Consider the following 22,221-nt stretch of genomic DNA (forward strand, 5'->3'; position numbering starts at 1 on the left):
CCTATGTGTGAGACACACTCAAACCATTTTGTGCAGTAAACAGATAGACACATTGATCTGCATTCCTTGTGCAGTATAGACATCCTCACTCCCTGAGCCTGGTGATGTGCTCTGCCCACAGGTATAGATGTCACTATCCTGTGCGTGGTGTTGAGGGAGATTGACAACTGCCTTATTCACTCTTCCCATGGGTGCTTGTTTAATGTATATACTCTGTGCCAGGCACTGGGCCAGGGTCTGGGGCTATAAGGACAATAAGATATGGTACCCGTCTTTAGGGAATTTGCAGTCTCCTTGGGGAACTAGGCTGGAGAATCAATAAGAGTAAGAAAAACCGCCATGTGCCCTGGACCCTGAGGCCAAGTGAGAGGTGGGAGAAGCCTTCTAGAAGGTGGGGCTAAGTGAGCAGAGCTCCAAAGTAGAAATTAGCTGTGTAAATAGAGGGAAGTGGGAAGTCCAGGCAGAGGGACAGCATATGTGCAAAATGTTAGTAAGAAATGTAATGATGTATTTGGGGGAAGCTTAAGTAACTGTGTTTGGCTGGAATGAAGGGTGTTTGTCGTGAAATGGCAGGAGACCGCCATAAAACTAGGCAGAGCCAGACCACAGACCACAGAGAGTTTTGTGAGCTAAGAAGTTTGAGCTTTATTCTGGAACTTGGGGAGCCATTGAAGGATTTTAAGGAGAGAAGAGACAAAACAAGATTTTTTTTTTTTTTTTTTCATTTAGAAAAGTCACTCTGGCAATTATGGCAGTTTGGGTTGGAGGCCGGAGAAAGATTTGGAAGGTTTATGCAGTGATCTAGTTGAGAAACGAATATCTTCAGTTAGGCACAGGGAGTGGGAATAGTGAGGGGTGGCAGACTGGGAGATCTCAAGGAGCAGAGTCTATAGGACATGCCATTGACATGAGGGAAGCCATGAGTGGGAGAAGTCATAGTGACAGAGTGCTTTGGTAGATGGCAGTTTTCTTTCCCAAGAAGGATGATGGAAGAGGAAGGAGCAGGCTTCTGTGGATGGATCATGGTTCCATTTAGGCATGTTGACTTAGAGGTACCTATGCGTTGTGACATGGAAATGTCTGTTGGGTACATGGTATGAAAGCTAAGAGGAGCCGTCTAGTGTAGACATGTGGATTTGGAGTAGAGTATTCGTTTTTTGCTTGAAACTATGGTTTTTAAATAAAGTCATTTTGAAGAAAAAATTCCTTTTGGGGAAAGATAAGAGGAGAGCAGGGGATCCGGGAACACTGACACTTAAGGAGGCAGCAGAGAGATAGGAGTCTGAGGAAGAAGTGGTAGGTTGAAGTCACTTTGAACAAAGACCAGGGTCCTTGTTCTAACTGATTGTTTTCTCTTGTCTCAGGCAGCTGACTTTGCTCGTGGCCAGTGAGGACTCAAGTTACATGCCAGCCAGAGTGGTGGTGTTTGGGGGTGACAGTGCCAGCTGCATCAGCACTGAGCTCAACATGGTGAGGACCCTGGTGCCCTCCCCCACCTTGACCTTACTCCATATTCCTTCCCCCAGGCAGGCATTGCCTGCAGTCATAAGCAGTGAGAGCAGAGTTCGGGAAGCAGATTCGTGCGGGTTTGTGGGCTCGGTGCAGAAGTAAAGGGCACACACCATCACAAGACTTGTGGCTGCTGTCAATAGTCCGTCCAACCCCACTTCCAGAGGTGACAGTTCTCTCTCCTCCCCTGCCCCATCAGGTGAATGTGATGCCCTCTGCCAGCAGGGTGATCCTCCTGGAGAACCTGAACCGCTTCTGGCCCATCATCCAGATCCGCATAAAGCGCTGCCAGCAGGTAGAGTGAGGGAAGAGGCTGGGCTGGGAATCACGGGGTAGTACAGGGTCTCCATAGTGACTGCATTCCCCAGCACTTGGGGGGCCAGGCTCAGGCCACATACCTGCTCCGGGATGGCCCAGAAGCCTGTTGAGTTCCAGAGATGTGAGAATATCTCAAGAGCCTCCAAGGGAATTCAGGGTGTGAGGCCTGGCTTTTTCTTGGTAGTGCTTGGTGGCTGGGTGGCTTAGGTGACAGACAAGTGTGTGCATGTTACAGGGTGGCATTGACACCCGGGTTCGAGGTGTGGAGGTCCTGGGCCCGAAGCCCACTTTCTGGCCACTATTCCGGGAGCAGCTGTGTCGCCGTACCTGTCTCTTCTACACCATTCGGGCGCAAGCCTGGAGCCGGGACATAGCAGAGGACCGCAGGCGCCTCCTCCAGCTCTGTCCCAGGTGGGTGGGGCAGACAGTGGCTGGGGTTGAAGGGAGCGGGGAGAGGTTAATGGATCAGGAGGACATTGCTAAGAAGTAGGTGGTGGGAGACTTCTGCAGAAGTCTGAAAGGTAAAGCAGCGGCCGGGACAAGAGGGGAGGGTGAACACAGGTGAGAAGTGTGTGCTGATGGCTGCGAGCTGGTTAGGGGACTGAGCATGGTGGGATTGGGAGCTGACTGTGCTTGAGTGGAGGCCTCAAAAAAACCTGTGCCTTAAATCCTTGACCACACACCTCTTGTTCCCAGACTGAACAGGGTTTTGCGCCACGAGCAGAATTTTGCTGATCGCTTCCTCCCTGACGATGAGGCCGCCCAAGCGCTGGGCAAGACCTGCTGGGAGGCCCTGGTCAGCCCCCTGGTGCAGAACATCACCTCCCCCGGTAACCATCGCGACCCCTGGCCCCACTAACCAGTTCCTCATAATTGTTCCCAGGGATCACCTGAGTTAATGCTCTTGGTTCTCTTGGTCCCTGTCTTTATCGCCGAAGGCCTGTCACCTCAGTGCTCCTCTCCTTCCTGCCCCAGGGACTACTGGGTATTTGAATCTTCTCTACCCGACCCCCAACCAGTTAGTGTACCCCTAGACTCCCAATGAAGTAAGCCTTGGTGATGGGAGGGCTTGACCTGGCTGCCCGCCCCAACCAAGGCTTTTTGTATGATTGGGCCTTTTCTCTCCTCTTCCTGGGCTATCGGTTCCCCTATTTCCCATCAGCTGTTTCTGGTCTGTCTTCTTTTAGATGCGGAAGGTGTGAGTTCCCTGGGATGGCTGCTGGATCAGTACTTAGAGCAAAGGGAGAGCTCTCAGAACCCCCTGAGTCGAGCGGCATCCTTTGCCTCTCGAGTTCGTCGCCTTTGTCACTTGCTGGTGCATGTAGAGCCTCCGCCTGGGCCTTCTCCTGAACCATCCACTCGGCCTAGTAAGTCCCAGCCATGGCCTGTTGAGCTGAGAATCTGGCCAGTGGTGATACCTGGCTCCTTCCCCTCTTGGATCTTACTTTTCCTGACTGCTCTGTGCACACCTTTCCAGGGGTCAGTACCCAAGATCCTCTAGATTCACTCAGGGGCTGAGATGAAACCCCTTCCTTTGCCCTCTGTCTCCACAGTCAGCAAGAACAGTAAGGGCCGGGATCAGAGCCCCGGGCCTTCACCAGTTCTTCCAAGCAGCAGCCTGAGGAACATAACCCAGTGCTGGCTGAGCGTGGTGCAAGAGCAGGTGAGTGGAAGGAAGTGCAGTGGGAGGCGGGGCAGGGCTGCTAGGCTATTGCATGTGGGACCACACCTTTTATTCTATTTCTCCACTCTTCTCAGGTCAGCAGGTTCCTGGCTGCAGCCTGGAGGGACCCCGACTTCGTGCCTCGGTACTGCAAACTCTACGAGCACTTGCAGAGAGCAGGTTCGGAGCTCTTTGGGCCTCGGGCGGCCTTCACGCTGGCTCTGCGCAGTGGCTTCTCCGGCGCGTTGCTACAGCAGTCCTTCCTCACCGCTGCTCACGTGAGTACTACCAGCCTCCTGGTCACCACTGAGAGCTGGCTTCTTTCTCTGCCTTTCGCCTCCTCTCACTGCCCACTCTCCTGCTCCACTCCCTCTTCATGGTTGGCCCGTGCCCTGTCCATTGCCCCCAGATAAGTGAGCAGTTTGCCAGGCACATCGACCAGCAGATCCAGGGCGGCCTGGTTGGTGGAGCCCCTGGAGTGGAAATGCTGGGGAGGCTTCAGCGGCACCTGGAGCCCATCATGGTCCTTTCTGGCCTGGAGCTGGCTACTACTTTTGAGCACTTCTACCAGTGAGTGCAGGTCTGAGAGGTAGGGGAGGGGAGACCTAGAGTCTAGAAAGGGTGAAGATTTGAGTCTTGGAGAGAAGATGGAGGAGGAGGGACTAAGATACAGAGATGGCCATGGCACTGGTGGAAAGGGAGCAGGGAGGAAGAGGGGAAGCAGGGTGGAGTGCCCACACTGAGGCTCGGCCCGGCCTGTGTGTGACACCGCAGGCACTACATGGCAGACCGTCTCCTGAGCTTGGGCTCGAGCTGGCTGGAGGGGGCCGTGCTGGAGCAGATCGGTCTCTGCTTCCCCAACCGCCTCCCCCAGCAGATGCTGCGGAGCCTGAGCGTGTCCGAGGAGCTGCAGCGCCAGTTCCACCTCTTCCAACTCCAGCGGCTTGACAAGCTGCTCTTGGAGCAGGAGAATGAGGAAGAACAGGGCCTGGACGAAGAAGAGGTAAGAGCAAGGGAAATGAGAGGGAGAATAGGAGAGCAAAAGACTAGACCAAAGAAGGGAGCCCAAGAGCCCTTGAAATCCTTCTATCTCTCAGGAGGAAGCAGAGGAAGAGGAGGCTGAGAAAGAACTATTTATCGAAGATTCAAGTCCAACAGTTTCCATACTGGTCCTGTCACCACGCTGCTGGCCGGTCTCCCCACTCTGCTACCTGTACCATCCCAGAAAGTGCCTTCCCACTGAATTCTGTGATGCCCTTGACCGCTTCTCCAATTTCTACAGCCAGAGTGAGGAGATAGGGACAGGCAATTGGAGATTGGGGTGAGATTTGGGGTGGCAGGAGAGGAAGTGGAGAGGACCTGTGGACAGAAATGTGTAGATATGATCAAAAATGGTCTCTAGGCAGAGCAGTCTCCTAGGGAAGGGTGAAAAGGTGGGTTAGATCTTTATTAGTATCTCTCATTATTGCTCTCACTTTTGTATGAATTTGTTCTGTTTTTCTAACTTCAAGTTGCATGCCTACTTAACTTTTAGTCTTTTCAGGCTTCTTTCCAAGTAAAAACATTTAAGGGTATTCATTTCCCTCTCAATATTGCTTTAGCTGCATTCTGTAAGTTTTTTTGGTTTTTGGATTTTTTTTAGACTTGTTTTTATTGTGGTATACTTAGTTTTCAGTACAGTATAGAAATCTTAGCTGTGACTTAATGAATTGTATATACTTATACACTCCCATAACCACCCCCAGAGCATGTCCTGCACCCCAGAATACTTCTTTACGTATGTCCCTTTCTAGTTAGTATCTTCTTCCAAGAGAAACCTTCTGCCTCCTAGTACCATAGGTTTTTGCCTGTATGTGAACATCATATAAATGGAATAATAGGGTATGTATTCTGCTGTGTCCAGTTTCTTTCAGCTTAGTATCTGTGAGAGCTATCCAGGTTGTCAGTTATCACTACTTTTTTCTTTGAGTTACTGATTCATTTCCATTGTATGAATATATTTGCCCTTTCTGCTGTTGATGGACATTTGGGATGTTGCCTAAGTTTTTATTATGTAGTATGTTAGTATTTGGTATTTTTAAGTTCTAAGAATTTTCTAATTTCCATTGTTATTTCTACTTTAGTCTATTCATTTTTTATTTATTTTATTTTTTTTTATTTAAAAAAAAATTTTTTAATGTTTATGTTTATTTCCGAGACAGAGAAAGACAGAGCATGAACGGGGGAGGGGCAGAGAGAGAGGGAGACACAGAATCGGAAGTGGGCTCTAGGCTCTGAGCCATCAGCCCAGAGCCTGACGCGGGGCTCGAACTCACGGACCGCGAGATCGTGACCTGAGCCGAAGTCGGACGCTCAACCGACTGAGCCACCCAGGCACCCCGGTCTATTCATTTTTTAAAAGCATATTTTAAAATTCCCAAACCAGTTTTTCTTTGCTTAGTTGTCTTTTTATTTTAGATTTTGACCCTCATTCCATTGTAGCTAAAGAACCTGGTTTCTGTGATTCTGAATCTTTGCAATATGTTGAGACTTCCTTTATGGCCTAGTAGATAGTCACATTTTGTAAATGTTCCATGTGTGATTAAGAAGAATATGTATTCTTCAGCTGCTGGCTATAGGCTTATTCATATTCCATTAAATTGACTTAATTACATTGTTCAAATCTTACAAACCTTACTCATTTTTGTCTGCCTGTTCTATTACTGAGAGAGGTGTATTAAGATCTATTATGATAGTGAATTTTTAAACTTCTCATCATGTCAGTTTTGCTATCTATCTATCTATCTATCTATCTATCTATCTATCTAACTAACTAACTATATTTTTAAGTAGGCTTCATGTTCAGCATGGAGCCCCACACAGGGTATGAATAATGACCCTGAGATTGAGGCCTGAACTGAGGTCAGGCATTAGATGCTTAACCAACTGAGACACCCAGGCACCCCACTTTATATATTTTTTGACTATGTTATTAGATAAAAGTTTTAAATCATTCCACAGTACTGTCCAGAACTTTCTGCAGTGATGGAAAAGTTCTTTTCTGCACTGTTTGGTATGATGGCCATTTGTGGCTATTGAAGTGTGACTAGTGCAACTGAGGAATTGAATGTTTAACTTTGTTTAGTTAGCCAGTTTAGCCACATGTGGCTACCATAATGGACTATGCAGGTTTAGAATCTTCATAGTTAATTAAACTTTTTAAAAAGTTTACTTGATAATTTTGAGAGAGAGAGAGAGCAGGGGAGGGGCAGAGATAGAGGGAGAGAGAATCCCTAGCAGGCTCCTTGCTGTCAGGGAGCCCGATGTGGAGCTCAATCCCATGAACCATGAGATCATGACCTGAGCCAAAATCAGGAGTTGGATGCTTAACCAACTGAGCCACCCAGGTGCCCCTCAACTTTATTATTATGAAATCGTCTCCTTTCTTTCTAGTAAAGCTTTTTCTCTCAAAGTCTATTTTTATCTGGTATTATTAAATACCAGCTTTCTTTGGTTAGTGATTTTCCAGAATATCTCTTTCTATCCTTTTACTTTTTAAAGAGGGATTGATAATTTTTTTAGATTTCTTTTACTGTGGTGAAATATGAATAACATAAAATTGCCATTTTAATTTTTTAAGATCTGATTTTTTTTAACTTTTTAATGTTTTTTATTTATTTTTGAGAGAGAGAGGCAGAGTGATAGCAGGAGAGGGACAGAGAGAAAGGGAGACACAGAATCAGAAGCAGACTGCAGGCTCTGAGCTGTCAGCACAGATCCTGACATGGGGCCTGAACCCACGAACCGTGAGATCATGACCTGAGCTGAAGTCAGATGCTTAACTGACTGAGCCACCCAGGCACCCTGAGATTTTATTTTAAGTAATCCCTACACCCAACTTGGGGCTCAAACTCACAACCCCAAGATCAAGAGTCATATGCTCCACTGACTAAGCCAGCCAGGCACCCCCTCCATTTTTAACCATTTTAGGTGGACAATTCAGTTATCCTTTTACTTAAAATGTTTTACTTGGAAATAACTTCAAATTTACAGAAAATAATACAAAGAACACTCATATACTCTTTATCCATGTTCACCTTTTGTTAACATTTTGCCCTATTTGCTTTTATCATTTGCTCTTTGTGTATATATACATTTATAAAATGTGTATGTGCGCGCACACACACACACGCACACACACATGCACACATCCTTTTTTCCCGCAGACCCCTGTGAGTAAATTGCATATATGCTGGCCTTTTGCCTCTAAGTACTTTCATATATATTTCCTAAGAATCATGGTGTTCTCTTATATAATAATCATTCATTTATCAGTTTCAAAAATTTAACATTGCTATAATACTTTACCTTCCACATTCCAATTTTGTCAGTCGACTCTATAATGTCTTTTTTTAGTTGAAGACAACATTCAATTTAGGATCATCTATTATGTTCAGTTGTTATGTCTCTAGTCTCCTTAATTTGGAACAGTTCCTCAGCCTTTTTGTCTTTTATGACATTGACGCCTTTGGAGAATATAGTCATTTAAAATTTTCTAGGGGCATCTGGGTAGCTCAGTGTTTAAGTGTCCATCTCTTGATTTTGGCCCAGGTCATGATCTCATGGTATGTAAGATTGAGCCCCATATGGGGCTCTGTGCTGATAGCACAGAGCCTACTTGGGATTCTCTCTCTCCCTTTCTCTCTGCCCCTCCCCTGCTCACATACACTCTCTCTCACAATAAATAAATAAATTTTGAAAAAATAAAAGTAAAGTTTTTTTTCTAAACTTTCTTCATTTTAAGTTTGTATATTTCCTCATAATTAGATTCAGGTTATGCATTCCCAGCCAGAATCCTAAGTAAATGATATTAAGTTCTTCTCCACATTTCATTTGGAAGCATATAGTTTCCACTTGTTTCTCTTTTTTGATTTGAATTTTGACAACCTGGTCAAGGGGTTGTTTGATTTCCCACTGTATAGTTAATATTTTTCCTTTGTGACTATTGATAAGCAGTCTATTGGGGAGATACAAACCATGCCTATATTCTGCTCTCATCAGAATTTCCCCCAGTATGATTTACTTTTAACTTTGCCATACTCTTATTTTAGGCATGTATCTTACAAATACCTAGAATTTGTTTTGTATTCAACCTAACAATCTCTCCTTTTAGGTTGTCAATTTTATTAGCCTCTTCATAATGATTATGAGTAATGATATATTTGGCTTTTATTGCTAACCTCTTACATTTTAGTTTACTCTTCTTATAATTTGAATTTTAGTTATTTAATATATAAAAAAGAATATATAAAACATATGTACAGTTGAAAGGAGAATAGTAAATTGAACACCTTTACAGATATGTTTCCACCCTGGGTTTTTGTGCATTTTTTCCCCTCTCCTTTTGTATTTTACTTAATTCCTTTTTTGTGTCTACATATTTTGGACATTCTATTTCTGTAGTTGATTACCCTTATATTTTTAACCTGTATGTTTGACTTGTACCTGAACAATAAGAGGACCAAGAGAAAATCTTAACTCCAGCTCTCACTCCCATCTTACTCATTACTATTGTTTGATATTTTAGGATTATCTTTTTTTTACTTTCCAAAATTTATTATTATTATTATTGTTTTATTCAGGTGGTGTGTAGATTTGTTATCATACTAGTTGTTTCTGCCACTAATCCTTTTGCATCTTGATCCTTCTGAGTTCAATCTCCTCCCTAAAGTACATCCTTTAGAAGTCTCTTCATTGAGGGAGTATTGATGGACAACTCTATCAGTTTACCTTCACCCTAATTAAAAAAAAATTTATTATTATAAATTTCAGACATACACAAAAGTAGGCAGGATAGACTCCAGTGTACCAACGTGGGTCAATACATGGCCAATCTCATTTCTCCTGTACTCCCACCCACTTTCCCCAGCTCTCAAATTTAAAAGATAAGGATTCACTCTCTCTCTTTTTTTTTTTAAAGTTACCGTTAAATTTTTTTTTCAAGTTTATTCATTTATTTTGAGGGAGAGAGGGAGGCAGAGAGAGAGAGAGAGAGAGAGAGAGAACAAGTGGGAGAGGGGCAGAGAGAGAGGGAGAGAGAAGATCCCAAGCAGGCTCTGCCAGGGCTCAACAGGGCCCAACACAGGGCTCAAACCTACGAGCCGTGAGATCATGACCTGAGCTGAAATTAAGAGTCAGATGCTCAATCAACTGAGCCACCCAGGCACCACAGGGATTCTCTTTTTATTTATTTATTAAAAAAATTTTTTTTAATGTTTTATTTTATTTTTGAGGGACAGAGAGAGACAGCATGAGTGGGGGAGGAGCAGAGAGAGAGGGAGACATAGAATCCGAAGCAGGCTCCAGGCTTCGAGCTGTCAGCATAGAGCCCAATGCGGGGCTCGAACCCACAAACTGCGAGATCATGACCTGAGCCGAAGTCGGATGCCCAACCTACTGAGCCACCCAGGCACCCCAAGGATTGTCTTTTTAAAAGCAAAGGCACTACAGTGATGAAACTTTGTGAAATTAATAACAATTCTTAATATCAAATGGTGAAGTGTTCATATTCCTCCCGTTTTCTCAAGTTTTCAAAATTAGTTTTTTCTTTATGGAGGATCCAAAGAAAGCCCACACCTTAATTTGATTGAATTCTGTTTTCCGTCTCCATTAACGTATAGGTCCTGCTTTTCCTTTTTTGCTCCCTTATAATTGTGCAGGGAACTGGATTATTTGCCACACAGAGTTGTCTACAGGCCAGATTTCCGCTGACCATATCCACGTGGTGTCCTCTAGCATGTTCCTCTGTTTCTTTCATTTCCTAAAAACAGTTACATAGATGTAGAAGTTTATTCCGATGTGGGTCTGGTTTCTTGGGCAAGAACTCTTTGTAGGTGGTATTGTGTTCTCCCGCCAGGAGGCGTGTGACATCTACCTGTCTCTGTGATGTGAAAATGGAGCAGTGAATTTTAGCATTGCAAGTGTGATCTGTGCTTTATATGGTTTCCTGTCAGCTTTCCACTAGGCAGTCATTCGTTATCATTGCCTAGCTCTATCATTTCACTAAGGGTTACAAACTAGCACCATTCTAGTCTCACCATTCCTTCATATCTGAGCTGGAATGTTTTCTCTATAAAGAGAAACTTCCTCTCAGTGACTTTTTGGTTATTCTGAAGTACCGTTTATACAGGAAAGGCTTGACTCTCTCTTCCTCCCCCCTTATTTTTAACCAGTTTTCAAAATACTGTTCTCTAGCATCCTCCAAAGATAAACGGTGAAATCTTTTTTTTTTTTTAAATGTCATTATGAACTCATGGATTTTAAGATATTTCACATGTCTCAGTCCAGCACAGGTGTTATTTTTTTGATGTTCCAATTGTCCTATCTTTGGCCAGAGAGTATCTCTCAGATTGGCTCCTTTTGATATTCTCTTCCTTTGACAGCATTCTTGCTTTCTAGTATGAGCGAATATCCAGGCTCGTCGTGCCTGAGCTGTGACACAGAAGGAGGAAGAGATACAGCCTAGTGGATCTTTGAAACTGTCAGCTCCTTGAGGGCAAAACTCAGGTCTCTTCTCTCCAGTGTTTCTTCCATGGAGCCAGCCTGGCATAGGGCGAGACACAGGGTGGGCTCCCAGATATGTGTAGCTTGCCAGGGGGGGCAGACATGGAGGAGGCTGAGCTCTGGAAGCTTGACAAGTCACTTCTGTGGGGGCCTCCTCCCCACAGAGATTAGCAGGAACAAAGCTTGACTAATGGTACACCCTTGCCTCAGCCTCTAACCCCCTCATTTCCCCTGCTCTTTATCTCTACTCTTCTCCTTGGCACTTTCCCAGGTCAGAATCACCCAGTCCTGGACATGGGACCACATCGGCGACTGCAGTGGACGTGGCTGGGCCGGGCTGAGCTGAAGTTTGGGGACCAGACCCTGCACGTGTCCACCATGCAGATGTGGCTGCTGTTGCATTTCAATCAGACAGAGGTGCCTCGGCTCCTTAGGCTCTATCTTCTCTTTTCCTGTCTGTCCCTCGTGTTCTCCTAAACTCTGTTCCTTCTTTCCATCCTTCCCCCGCCGATTCTCTGCTCCTGACTGACTCTGTTTCTCCTCACCAGGAGGTGTCTGTAGAGACCTTGCTGAAGAATTCTGACCTCACCCCAGAGCTACTGCTCCAGGCACTTCTGCCCCTCACCTCTGAGAATGGCCCTTTGACCCTGCATGAGGGTCAGGACTTTCCACACAGGGGTAGGTCACTGGGGGCTGGCCTGTGCCTCTGCTCCTGGAGGGTGGGTCTCTCATGGTGGTCGTGGGGTAGGGAATGAGAATGGGGTTGCCCCCACTCACCTTCCCCTTCCCCTCCTCGGGTGCTGACGGAATGAGTTCCAGGTGTGCTGCGGCTTCGGGCGCCTGAGCCCCAGCGCTGTGGGGAGGCCCTGTGGCTGATACCTCCCCAGACATACCTGGATGTAGAGAAGGATGAGGGCCGAACTCTGGAACAGAAGAGGAACCTCTTGAATTGTCTTATTGTCCATATTCTCAAAGTCCACGGGGAAAAGGGCCTCCACATTGATCAGCTGGTTTGTCTGGTAGGCCCAGGGACTGTGAAGTTAGGGGAGGGAGGGAGTCATGCTCAGGGTTGGGGCTTGGAGCCAGGGATCATCACAAGGGAAGGTAAACTCTGTCAGTATGAGACCTTGTAGAGTGACATTTTTGTCGGAGTTTTCTATTCCTGACAGGGCAGTTTGTTAGACAGCAGGCAGAGGCAAGACATGAGTGTCTACTGTATACTAGGCCTTTTTCCAAGAGTTTGCATGATTAGGTCATTTAATCTGCACAACAGTCTAATGGGGGTGGTGATGGTGGTGGTGGTATTATTATTATTATTATTATTATTATTATTACTATTATTTACTCTTATTCTTATTTGACAGGTAAGAAGAGTGGGGCATGAGAGTTAGTAACTTATCCATAGTCACATAGCTAGTAAGTGAAAGAGCAGAGCATTGAACCCAGGCATGCCGGCCTCTCTGGGTAAATGTGGCCTGCCTGTTTCCTCTCCACCCATCTAGGTGCTGGAGGCCTGGCAGAAGGGTCCAAACCCCCCGGGGAGCCTGGGCCGTGCTGTTGCAGGAGGCGTGGCCTGTACCAGTACAGACGTCCTTTCTTGCATCCTGCACCTCCTGGGCCAGGGCTATGTGGAACGGCGTGACGACCGGCCCCAGATCCTGATGTATGCCACCCCAGAGCCTATGGGGCCTTGCCGGGGTCAGGCAGAGGTCCCCTTCTGCGGCAACCAGACTGCCAAGACCTCCAAGCCTAGGTAGCTGTCCCCAGCCCCGTTCCCTGCTGCTAGGGCTCCAAGCCAGCAGGGAGGGCTGGGCTCCCAGGGACAGACGGCACTGCAGTGACACGGGAGTTTTAGTGCCAAGGCCAGGCTCTTTTGTGGAAAAGCACTTCATTTCCGTCTTTGTGTACCCCATTTTCCCTGCCTCTGTCATTTCTCCCACTTTGCCAGTCCTCATTCCCCCTGCCAGCACCGTCACCCCTTCTTTGCCTTCCTAATCAGGGGCCCTGCTGTCCCCATTCTCCTAGAGTCAGCCCATAGGCAAGGGGCCCAGACACATAAGCTTCTGTATAGATAACTCTCATTCTAAGCAAAAATGCAGTATCATACAACTGTGTATTGAGTGCTGATTATGTTCTCTGCTCAATGAAATGTACAAACTCTAGTCTTCAAGAAGCCTGTTCTACAGAGGAATTTGTCATAGGATCCCCCTAATTAGCTGGCACCCCTAAAGCTTGTTATATCACATTCAGCTCACTAGAAGTTGTTATGGCACAACTTTTATGCCTGCTGCCTGCACTGTGTATAAAGTGAGTTCTCTAGAGAAATCTTTCTCAAACTTTCACTTGCACACATGTCACCTGGGGATCTTATTAAAATGCAGGTCCTGATTCAGTAGAGCTCCCTGTGATACTAATGGGGATACCTACTGACCATACTTTGAGTGGTAAGGCCACAGACTCCAGTTTCTCCCCAGATGTGTTGCTGCTGTTTTAGGTGGGGCTTACGGTGGGATTATCCCATCCACTGTGGGTCAGTTTGCTTCCCGATGCCTGCCTACCAGATTCCTGGGGTGTTAGAGATCATTGTGACAACCAGCCCCACTCGCCACTTAACAAACGCTTCTGTGGAAAGCAGCTCCGACAGTTGGTTTGGGTGGCTACCCTTAGGTTGGTTAGGCAGGCGCAAGCAGGCGTGCGCAAGTGGGGAGCTGAGGGCCATGGTGGGGTTCATTTAGTAGATAAGCAGAGCAGGGATACTGATCGCTGAATCTCCTCTTCCCCCAAGCCCAGAAGCTGTGGCTGCCCTGGCGTCTCTCCAGCTGCCTGCAGGCCGCACCATGAGCCCCCAGGAGGTAGAAGGGTTGATGGAGCAGACGGTGCGGCAGGTGCAAGAGACGCTGAACCTAGAGGCAGATGTGGCTCAGCACCTTTTGGCTCATTCCCACTGGGGTGCTGAACAGCTGCTGCAGAGCTACAGTGATAACCCTGAGCCACTGCTGCTGGCAGCTGGGCTGTGTGTACCCCAGGCCCAGGAGGCCCCCGCACGCCCTGACCACTGCCCTGTCTGTGTCAGCCCCCTGGAGCCTGACGACGACTTGCCCTCTCTCTGCTGCATGCACTACTGCTGCAAGGTGAGGCCCCGCCTGCCCCTCTCCTGCCCCTCTTCTGCCCCTTTCCTGCCCCACACAATTCCTGGTGAACTCTGGGCTTCTAGCCCAGCATTGCCATTTCCTAACCTGGGCAGTGTCGGACAAGGCTCTTCGTCCCTCTGAAACTGGTTTTGTCATCTAAAAGTGGCGCCCCTAGCCTCAACACTCTGAAGAGTGGTTGTTGTTAGGATCCAGTGAAATGTATAAGTGGCTCTAAAACTTTGCCAGTGGCAAAGTTTTAATAGGTGAATATGCTAATAATATGCTAAAATATGCTGGTGGCATATTGTCATCACTGGGAGCTTTTAAAAAGTCCTCATGCTCAAACTGTTAAATTGGAATCTCTGGAGGTGAAACCCAGGCATGTGGAGTTTTAAAAATTCCTCAGGTGACTCCAGTGTTCAGCCAGGTTTGAGAACTATAGATAGGTAGATAGATAGATAGATAGATAGATAGATAGATAGATAGATAGATGGGTAGCACACGCATACATGTAAAATATACATCAAGGCACTTCATAAATGAGAAGTGCTATTACATTGATGATGACTATAGGTTTATGTTTCCTAATTATCATTCAAGTCCCTTTATCTCAGAACATGAGAAAAGCACAGAAGTCAAGGGAATTATGGGAAGCCAGATCTTGCTACTGTACAGCTGAGCAGAGGAGGCTGTAGATGGGGGAGTGAGTTGTCTTCAGTGGCGGGGGAGAGGGGCCGAGGTGCAGGGGACCAGAGTGCTGAGTGTCCCATGTTCCCTGCCTCACAGCTCTTAGAACTGATGCCAAGCCCAAACACATCAACTTAACAGGATGAGCGTGCTTGTTGCCCTGAATCTAGCTGCCTCTCCCAACAGCGTCTCCCCAGTGGTGGGTGATCTGGGATGCGTGCATTGGCATGTGTGTGTACGTGTACTTTTCCTCCTTCCTTTTTTGCTCTGCTTCAAGTTACTCTTCTCACACGGTTGCCTGTGCCCCCCTTTTCCTGGTTCTTAATTATTTCCTTCCCACTTTCACTTTTTCATTCAACTAATGTTTGTCATGAACTCACAGTGTGCACAGCACCGGGTGCTATATGAGGGGGTGGGAAAATCCAAGCCAGAAATGACCCAAGGGCTAATAATATCAGCAGCTAATATTTATGGGGGATGCATTCTGGGCCGTTCTGCTGTTATATATGCATTATCTTGCTTAATTCCCATGAAAGTTGTGTGAGGTCGGTATTTTTACCATCCCCATTTTGCTGGTGACAGATGGAGGCGCCTGAAGGAGAAGTCACCTGCCCAAGGTCAGGATTTGGACTTTGGCAGTCTTGCTCCAGGGCCCTCCCTCATGCTTTTATGACAAGTGAGGGGAAGGAAATACAACAGGGTCATGTCATAGGAAGTGACTGAGGTGAGGAGTGGGGGGAGAGTCCCTGTCAGGGACTTTAGATTGGGGAGGCCAGGGAAGGCTGTCCTTGAAGAGGTGACTATTTGGTGGAAGAGTGTGGCAGACAGAGGGGACAGCAATTGCAAAGAAGCTGAGACTGGTGGCTAAAGCACAGTGATGTGGTGGGACAGTGGAGGGAGAGATCTGGGAGGGAGACGGACCCAGTGGGGTTGGGATTGGCATACAGTGGGCTTGACTTTATGGAAAGCCACGATGGAGTTAAGCAGGGGAGTAATTGGATCTGATTTTCATTTTCTAAAAGATCACCATGTGTGGAAGAAAGGGTTGGGCAGATCTTGTGTGGAAGCAGGGGCACCTGTTGGGAGACTGTTGTATAAAGAGGCAGGAAGCGGTGGGTGTTTTCCCAGCGTTCGCAGTGAAGAGAGAAGGGGACAGATTGGGGTACGTCAGGAGGCAGAGCTGACAGGGCTTGGTGGAGCTGATGGGGGGCTTAGGACAAAGGAATCAAGGGTACTTCCTGGGTTTCTGACCAGAGCATCTGGGTGGATGAGATATGTCATCGTCTACTGAATTTAGCAAGCTGTTGGGGCTGGGGCTGGGTGTGGAGGGCAGGTTTTTGAGGGAAAATTAAGTCTGTTCTGACCATGTGAAGTTTGAGTTTCTTGTTGGATACCTGTGTGGGACTGGACAGCAGAATTTGGAATTAAGTGGAGAGGCCTAGCTGGCATCCTGCAGAGAGAGAGAAGCAGGTCCAGAGTGCTGAGCTGTACAGATCCCCCTGTAGAGATGGAACGACAGGGAAAGTGAGAAAAACAGGCTAACTGGAGATGTCCCAGCCAAAGAGGAGCCTATGTTTAAGTCACAGCTGAGCAGCACAATGAAATGTAAGGGAACTCAGAGAAGGGAAGTCCTGGGTTTGGAGCTGTCGATGGGGGCTGTGGGGGGGGGGGGGGAGGTGTTCCCCGTGTGAGCCTTGAGTGACAGGCAGGGTTGGCAGGTGTGGGAGGGGAGTACAGGCTGGACGGAGACTGCATTCCCGGTGGGCTGGGCAGGGGGGACGGCAGAAGCGAGAGCAAGCCAACAGCAGAGGGGCTCCTTAGGGGAGTGGGATGGGCTCCAAACCCAGCTGCCAGCCTTTGTCCTCTGTGGCTGTAAGGGGCCCTGTTGTGCCCGTATGCCTGCAAGCATGAAGTCTGAATTTGGAGTATTTTCCTGTTTTCTCTCAAAAATGCAGGAATTCTGCATTCAATTTCCCAACTTATCTGGCTTTATTTCACCATAAAAAGGGTTTTGTTTTGTTTAGTACCTTTCTTGGAGGGATCTGGGTAGGAAGACCGTTTATGGGGACAAGCAGTTTAGGGGTCAGGGGATAAAGGCCTGGTTTAGGGTGGTGCAGTGACATGGGAGCTAGAAGAGAATCCAAGAGATGTGAGGGTTCCGACACCCGTGACCAGGATGGGTGGGGGGTTCAGTGGGTGAGGCTTTTTTGTGGAGAAGAGGCTGAGTCTGGGAAGATGGGAGCACCAAGGAGCTAGGTGAGCAGATGGAGCTGGGAGGAGAGGCCACAGCGGTGTTTGCAGTGTCCAAGGCCAGCTACCCCACAGGGAAAAGGCACCCTACTGCCCCAGGCCTCCTTCCTCTCTGGCCTTCTTGCTCTCTCCAGATCTTTCTTAGAACTTGAATCATCTCCTTTGTCCTGATTCTCTTACCCATTCCCTCCATGTCCATCTCAACAATAATTAAAACGAGGTCACTACCCTGGCCCACACATCCTCAAAGGCAACTGTGATTTGGGCCAATCCCAGGAAAACCCATAGAAGCCAGAAAGATTAGGGTCAGTTTTGAGGTTGCTCCGGAAGCAGGCTTGTCTCTGGCCTTCCATAGTCAGGAGGGGGGTGCTAGGTTAATTACCAGGCCAAGATGTCCTCCTGTGCTGCTCCCCTACTGTCCCTAAGCAGCCCCTCCTTTCCCCTCCAGTCTTGCTGGAATGAGTATCTGACAACTCGGATTGAGCAGAACCTTGTGCTGAATTGCACCTGCCCCATTGCCGACTGCCCTGCACAGCCCACTGGAGCCTTCATTCGGGCCATTGTCTCCTCCCCAGACGTCATCTCCAAGGTAGTCCCTCCTCTGCAGGAGGATTCGGTGTACAGCCAGAGGGGCAGGCCCCAGGGGGTGGGCCCACATTCCCGGTGCTGGCGGTGGGGGGGAGGGGGGTCTGGAGGTGTGGCATCCTGGAGAGCCATGCCCTCACCTGGTGGCACCTATGCCCCCATAGTACGAGAAGGCCCTCCTGCGTGGCTACGTGGAGAGCTGCTCCAACCTGACGTGGTGCACCAACCCCCAGGGCTGTGACCGCATCCTGTGCCGCCAGGGCTTGGGCTGCGGGACCACCTGCTCTAAATGTGGCTGGGCCTCCTGCTTCAACTGTAGCTTCCCCGAGGTGGGTGCCTGCCCAGCCCTGCCCCTGAGCAAGGCCTGTACCTCTCCTCTGCCAGCACTCTGCTCTGCCACACCCCCCCCCACACACACACACCATGTCTTGTCCTCACACGCTGTCACCTGGCTAAGCTCTGTTCCTCCTCCTGTAGTCCTCCACTTGTGACCTCCCTCCCTCACACACTCACAGTGCCACCCTTGGTTAGAGCTCAGCCATGTCCTCCCCTCTTGCCCTAGGCGCACTACCCTGCCAGCTGTGGCCACATGTCCCAGTGGGTCGATGATGGCGGCTACTATGATGGCATGAGCGTGGAGGCTCAGAGCAAGCACCTTGCCAAGCTCATCTCCAAGCGCTGTCCCAGCTGCCAGGCTCCCATTGAGAAGAATGAGGGGTGTCTGCAGTAAGAGGGGGTACTGTGGTCATTGGTGGGGTCAGAGAACATGGGAGAGGGTGGGAGGCCTGGTGGTACGGAGGGGCCATGGGGCTGAACAGAGCTGAGCAAAGGAGGCGGCCTCCAGTCATTCCTGCATCTTTTTTTTTTTTTTTTTTTTTTTTTTTTAAATTTATTTTGAGATAGCAAGAGCATGGACAGGGAAGGGGCAAAGAGAGGGAGAGAGAGAGAATCCCAAGATGGCTCCACGCTGTCAGTGCAGAGCCAGATGCGTGAACCGTGAGATCACGACCTGGGCCGAAATTGAGTTGGACGCTTAACCGACGGAGCCACCCGGGCGCCCCCAGTGACTCCTGCATCTTAATGCTCCTTCCCCCGCCTTTATTTTTTTAATTTTTAATTTCTTGAAATGTTTATTCGTTTTTGAGAGAGTGGTGTGTGCACAAGCAGGGGAGGGCAGAGAGAGGGGAACAGAGGATCCAAAGCGGGCTCTGCACTGACAGCAGAGAGCCTGATGCTGAGGGGTTGGAACGCACAAAATGAGAGATCATGACCTGAGCCCAAGTCAGAAACCCAACTGACTGAGCCACCCAGGCACTCCACCCCCGCTTTGAAGTTTGCACTGTAAGGGGCTCAGAAGCAAGGGTGTGCTCAGTAGGCATTGATGAGGTTAAGGAGACTGTAAGGGCATGGAGGGGGCAGGGGCATGTTCTGTGGGGCACCCACGCCCTTGGTGTTCCCGGTGTGGCCCCGGCCAGGAGCCCTCTGACCAGCCAGCTTCCTCCATAGCATGACGTGTGCCAAATGCAACCATGGATTTTGCTGGCGCTGCCTCAAGTCGTGGAAGCCCAGTCACAAAGACTACTACAACTGCTCTGCCATGGTAAGGGCCGGGGCCAGGAGGAGGCCCAAGGGCAGTCAGGATGGGATGCTGCTGCTGGGCCCTGGGTGTCCTGAGCAGCTGAACAGCTGTTGGGACAGAGGCTCAGTGGGAAGACAGAAGCCACCTGGGCCTACAGGTGCTGGAAGTTCTGTCCTGGGAGGTCTATATTCTCAGGAGGCACCAGGCCAGAGCAGAGCAGGTGCCGTGCATCAGAGCCTGGCACCACTGCCAGGGCGTTTGCCCACACCTCAGCCTCACCTGTACCAGGGGATAATAATGTGACCTGCTTCACAGAGTTAGGATTAAATGATGAGGTCTGGGTGAGGTGTCAGAAGGCCTCCACGCAGGGTACCTAGTGTGTTAACCCCATCCTGCCCAGCAAAGCACCCTAGAGCCCTCTCAACCTGCCCTTACCAGGTAAGCAAAGCAGCTCGCCAGGAGAAGCGGTTTCAGGACTATAACGAGAGGTGTACTTTCCATCACCAGGCCCGGGTGAGCAGGGAGGAAACAGTTGTGTCGGTGAGAAGGTCAGAGGGCTGGGGTGGATGGCCAGGCAGCGGCCAAAGATCCAAACTGGGTGGGTGCTGTTCTGACCGGGTGGGGGAGGGCTGCACGCAGCAGCACTGATCCGCCTTCGCCTGCACAGGAGTTCGCCGTGAGCTTGCGGAACCGCGTGTCTGCCATCCACGAGGTGCCCCCACCCAAGTCCTTCACCTTCCTCAGTGATGCCTGCCGGGGCCTGGAGCAGGCTCGCAAGGTGGTGGTGGTGCAGGCCGGGGAGGGGGTGCGGGGGATGTGCCAAGGGGTTCTGGTGGGCTGGGCCGCTTTCCTCTAACCTGCCTGGATGGAGGGAATGAGGAAGCAGGGAGGCCCCCTGGCCTGAGCAGGGAAAGGGCTGACTCGGGCTCCCACAGGTGCTGGCCTATGCCTGCGTGTACAGCTTCTACAACCAGGACACAGAGCACATGGATGTGGTGGAGCAGCAGACCGAGAACCTGGAGCTGCACACCAACGCCCTGCAGATCCTCCTAGGTGAGGCCTGGCCTCCTGCCTGCTCACTCCCACCTCCTGCCCACCTCCCGGCTCTGAGCAGTCCATCCCCGCAGACAGTGGGTGAAACAGCACCCCCCTCCCAGCTCCCCACTGTACTCTGTCCTCTTCCTCCACCTACTTCTTCACAGCCTTACAGATGCAGATATATCGGCCTTTTAAAGTCAGGTATGAAGGTGGGTGGTACATGCCATGCCGTCAGGTGCCTAAGGGCTTCACCTGACCGGTTTGATTACCATCTGTCCCCCTCTGCTACGATGTAGCCCGCCCCCAGAATAGGTATCTAGGGCTATGCCTGGTAGGTGTTGATAGAACTTGGTAGATGTTCGGTAGGTGTTTGTTGAAGGAAGGAATGGAAGGAATGGAAGAAGGGAGGGAGCTCCTGTGCCCTGCCCTCTCTGCAGAGGAGACGCTGCTGCGGTGCAGAGACCTGGCCTCGTCCCTGCGCCTCCTGCGGGCAGACTGCCTCAGCACGGGCCTGGAGCTGCTCCGGAGGATCCAGGAGAGGCTGCTGGCTATCCTGCAGCATTCTACCCAGGTATGTGGCCCGACCCCGGGCCCCCTGGGCCCAGCACAGCCCCTGCCCTAGGGGCATCCAAAAGGAAAGGCAGGGAGGGTGAAACATGTTTGGAGACACGGGCTTGCGCCCCAGCTCCTAGGCCAGCCTGTTGGATGTGGTTGGACCCTGCCACTTAACCACCTGGTGAGTGCTGCAAGAGAGTTAGCCCCGATCAAGGGTATTTGCCCAGATGCTTATCAAAATCACTTGGGGAACCTTTTCATACTTCTCAGATGTAGACTCAGTATCCCAGGAGTGGGTGCCGGGGGACTGGGATCCACCGAGTAAGGGATCTCTGAGGTTCTTCCCAGCTCTAATACACTGATGTTGGATCTAAACTATGAGTCCTGCCCTCAGGGAGCTTACAGACGAGTAAGTAACTTGGGCAGACAAGACGTGAACATACACTGCCAGCTCCTGAAGCACGGGGGCGGTGTGCCTCACCATCGCAACCTGTGTCCCTGGAGACTGCCTGAGTTACGTTTCACAAAGGCATCGGTTTGTGGAGTCCTGGGATGAGGGAGGGACGAGGAGGTGGGAGCATTCTTGCCGGGAGCCTGGCACCTAGAGCAGAGGGAGTAGGCCCTCAGAGAATGTTCATTGAAGGAATGATGGGCAGAGGCCCAATGTCCTCTACTCTCCCACTTCCCACATCTCCCTGTCTCCTTGCCAGGACTTCCGGGTGGGTCTGCAGAGCCCATCATTAGAGGCCCGCGAGGCGAAAGGATCCAATGTGCCTGGCAGTCAGTGAGTAGGGTGGGCAGAGCCATGGCGGGGGAGTGGGGGATGCTAGGCTTTTTCTGGGGCTGAGTGTGGCTCTCTCCCTTGCTAGGCCGCAGAGCTCCTCGGGGCTGGAGGTGGATGAAGAGGAGGAGGAGGAGGAAGATGATGAGGATGATGTGCCCGAGTGGCAGCAGGATGAGTTTGATGAGGAGCTGGACAATGATAGCTTCTCCTATGACGAGTCTGAGAACCTGGACCGAGACACTTTCTTCTTCGGTGACGAGGAGGATGATGATGAGGCCTATGACTGAGGGCCAGGACGCAGGAACACCCGGAGCCACCTCAGAGTCACGGGGGCCAAGGGGGTGAAGTCACCCCTTCCTGCCATTGTTGGGGGAAGCAATTCCCAGTGTCTCCAGTACCTTCTGTTTACCGAATAAACTTTTTAACATACTTCTCTGGAAGCAGGCTGACACAGGTGCGTCCCCAAAGGCTAGTGTCAACTCCCTACTCCCTCCACACACCCCCCTCCTCATTGTTCACTTTTTTTTTTTTTTTTTACCTCCAGACTCTTGTGTTCTCAGAGAAGGTCCAAAGCAGAGAC

General features: G+C 49.6%; 1 protein-coding gene across 9 annotated transcripts in view; it reads left to right on the forward strand.

Annotated features, from left to right (window-relative positions):
- The window catches only part of CUL9 (cullin 9), a 37,370-nt gene extending 15,289 nt beyond the window's left edge, over positions 1-22,081 (forward strand). For 3 of the 9 annotated variants that reach the window (XM_058734022.1, XM_058734024.1, XM_058734023.1), the window contains exons 17-42: positions 1,365-1,470; positions 1,709-1,804; positions 2,063-2,238; positions 2,524-2,657; positions 3,015-3,194; positions 3,381-3,490; positions 3,586-3,768; positions 3,900-4,060; positions 4,265-4,493; positions 4,588-4,777; positions 11,304-11,449; positions 11,581-11,710; positions 11,852-12,051; positions 12,535-12,785; positions 13,818-14,163; positions 17,549-17,689; positions 17,850-18,014; positions 18,248-18,411; positions 19,192-19,285; positions 19,703-19,777; positions 19,932-20,042; positions 20,200-20,317; positions 20,740-20,873; positions 21,252-21,392; positions 21,568-21,641; positions 21,727-22,081. In XM_058734022.1, the coding sequence (XP_058590005.1) occupies positions 1,365-1,470; positions 1,709-1,804; positions 2,063-2,238; positions 2,524-2,657; positions 3,015-3,194; positions 3,381-3,490; positions 3,586-3,768; positions 3,900-4,060; positions 4,265-4,493; positions 4,588-4,777; positions 11,304-11,449; positions 11,581-11,710; positions 11,852-12,051; positions 12,535-12,785; positions 13,818-14,163; positions 17,549-17,689; positions 17,850-18,014; positions 18,248-18,411; positions 19,192-19,285; positions 19,703-19,777; positions 19,932-20,042; positions 20,200-20,317; positions 20,740-20,873; positions 21,252-21,392; positions 21,568-21,641; positions 21,727-21,928 (4,057 nt within the window). In that variant the 3' untranslated portion in view covers positions 21,929-22,081. Of the gene's footprint in view, positions 1-1,364; positions 1,471-1,708; positions 1,805-2,062; positions 2,239-2,523; positions 2,658-3,014; positions 3,195-3,380; positions 3,491-3,585; positions 3,769-3,899; positions 4,061-4,264; positions 4,494-4,587; positions 4,778-11,303; positions 11,450-11,580; positions 11,711-11,851; positions 12,052-12,534; positions 12,786-13,817; positions 14,164-14,949; positions 15,086-17,548; positions 17,690-17,849; positions 18,015-18,247; positions 18,412-19,191; positions 19,286-19,702; positions 19,778-19,931; positions 20,043-20,199; positions 20,318-20,739; positions 20,874-21,251; positions 21,393-21,567; positions 21,642-21,726 lie in introns of those variants that run through there. The other 6 variants (XM_058734027.1, XM_058734028.1, XM_058734026.1 and 3 more) reach the window with 5 other exon arrangements.
- The last annotated feature ends 140 nt before the right edge of the window (positions 22,082-22,221 follow it).

Source organism: Neofelis nebulosa, chromosome 6, assembly GCF_028018385.1.
Source record: "Neofelis nebulosa isolate mNeoNeb1 chromosome 6, mNeoNeb1.pri, whole genome shotgun sequence".
In the NCBI taxonomy this organism is placed as follows: domain Eukaryota; kingdom Metazoa; phylum Chordata; class Mammalia; order Carnivora; family Felidae; genus Neofelis; species Neofelis nebulosa.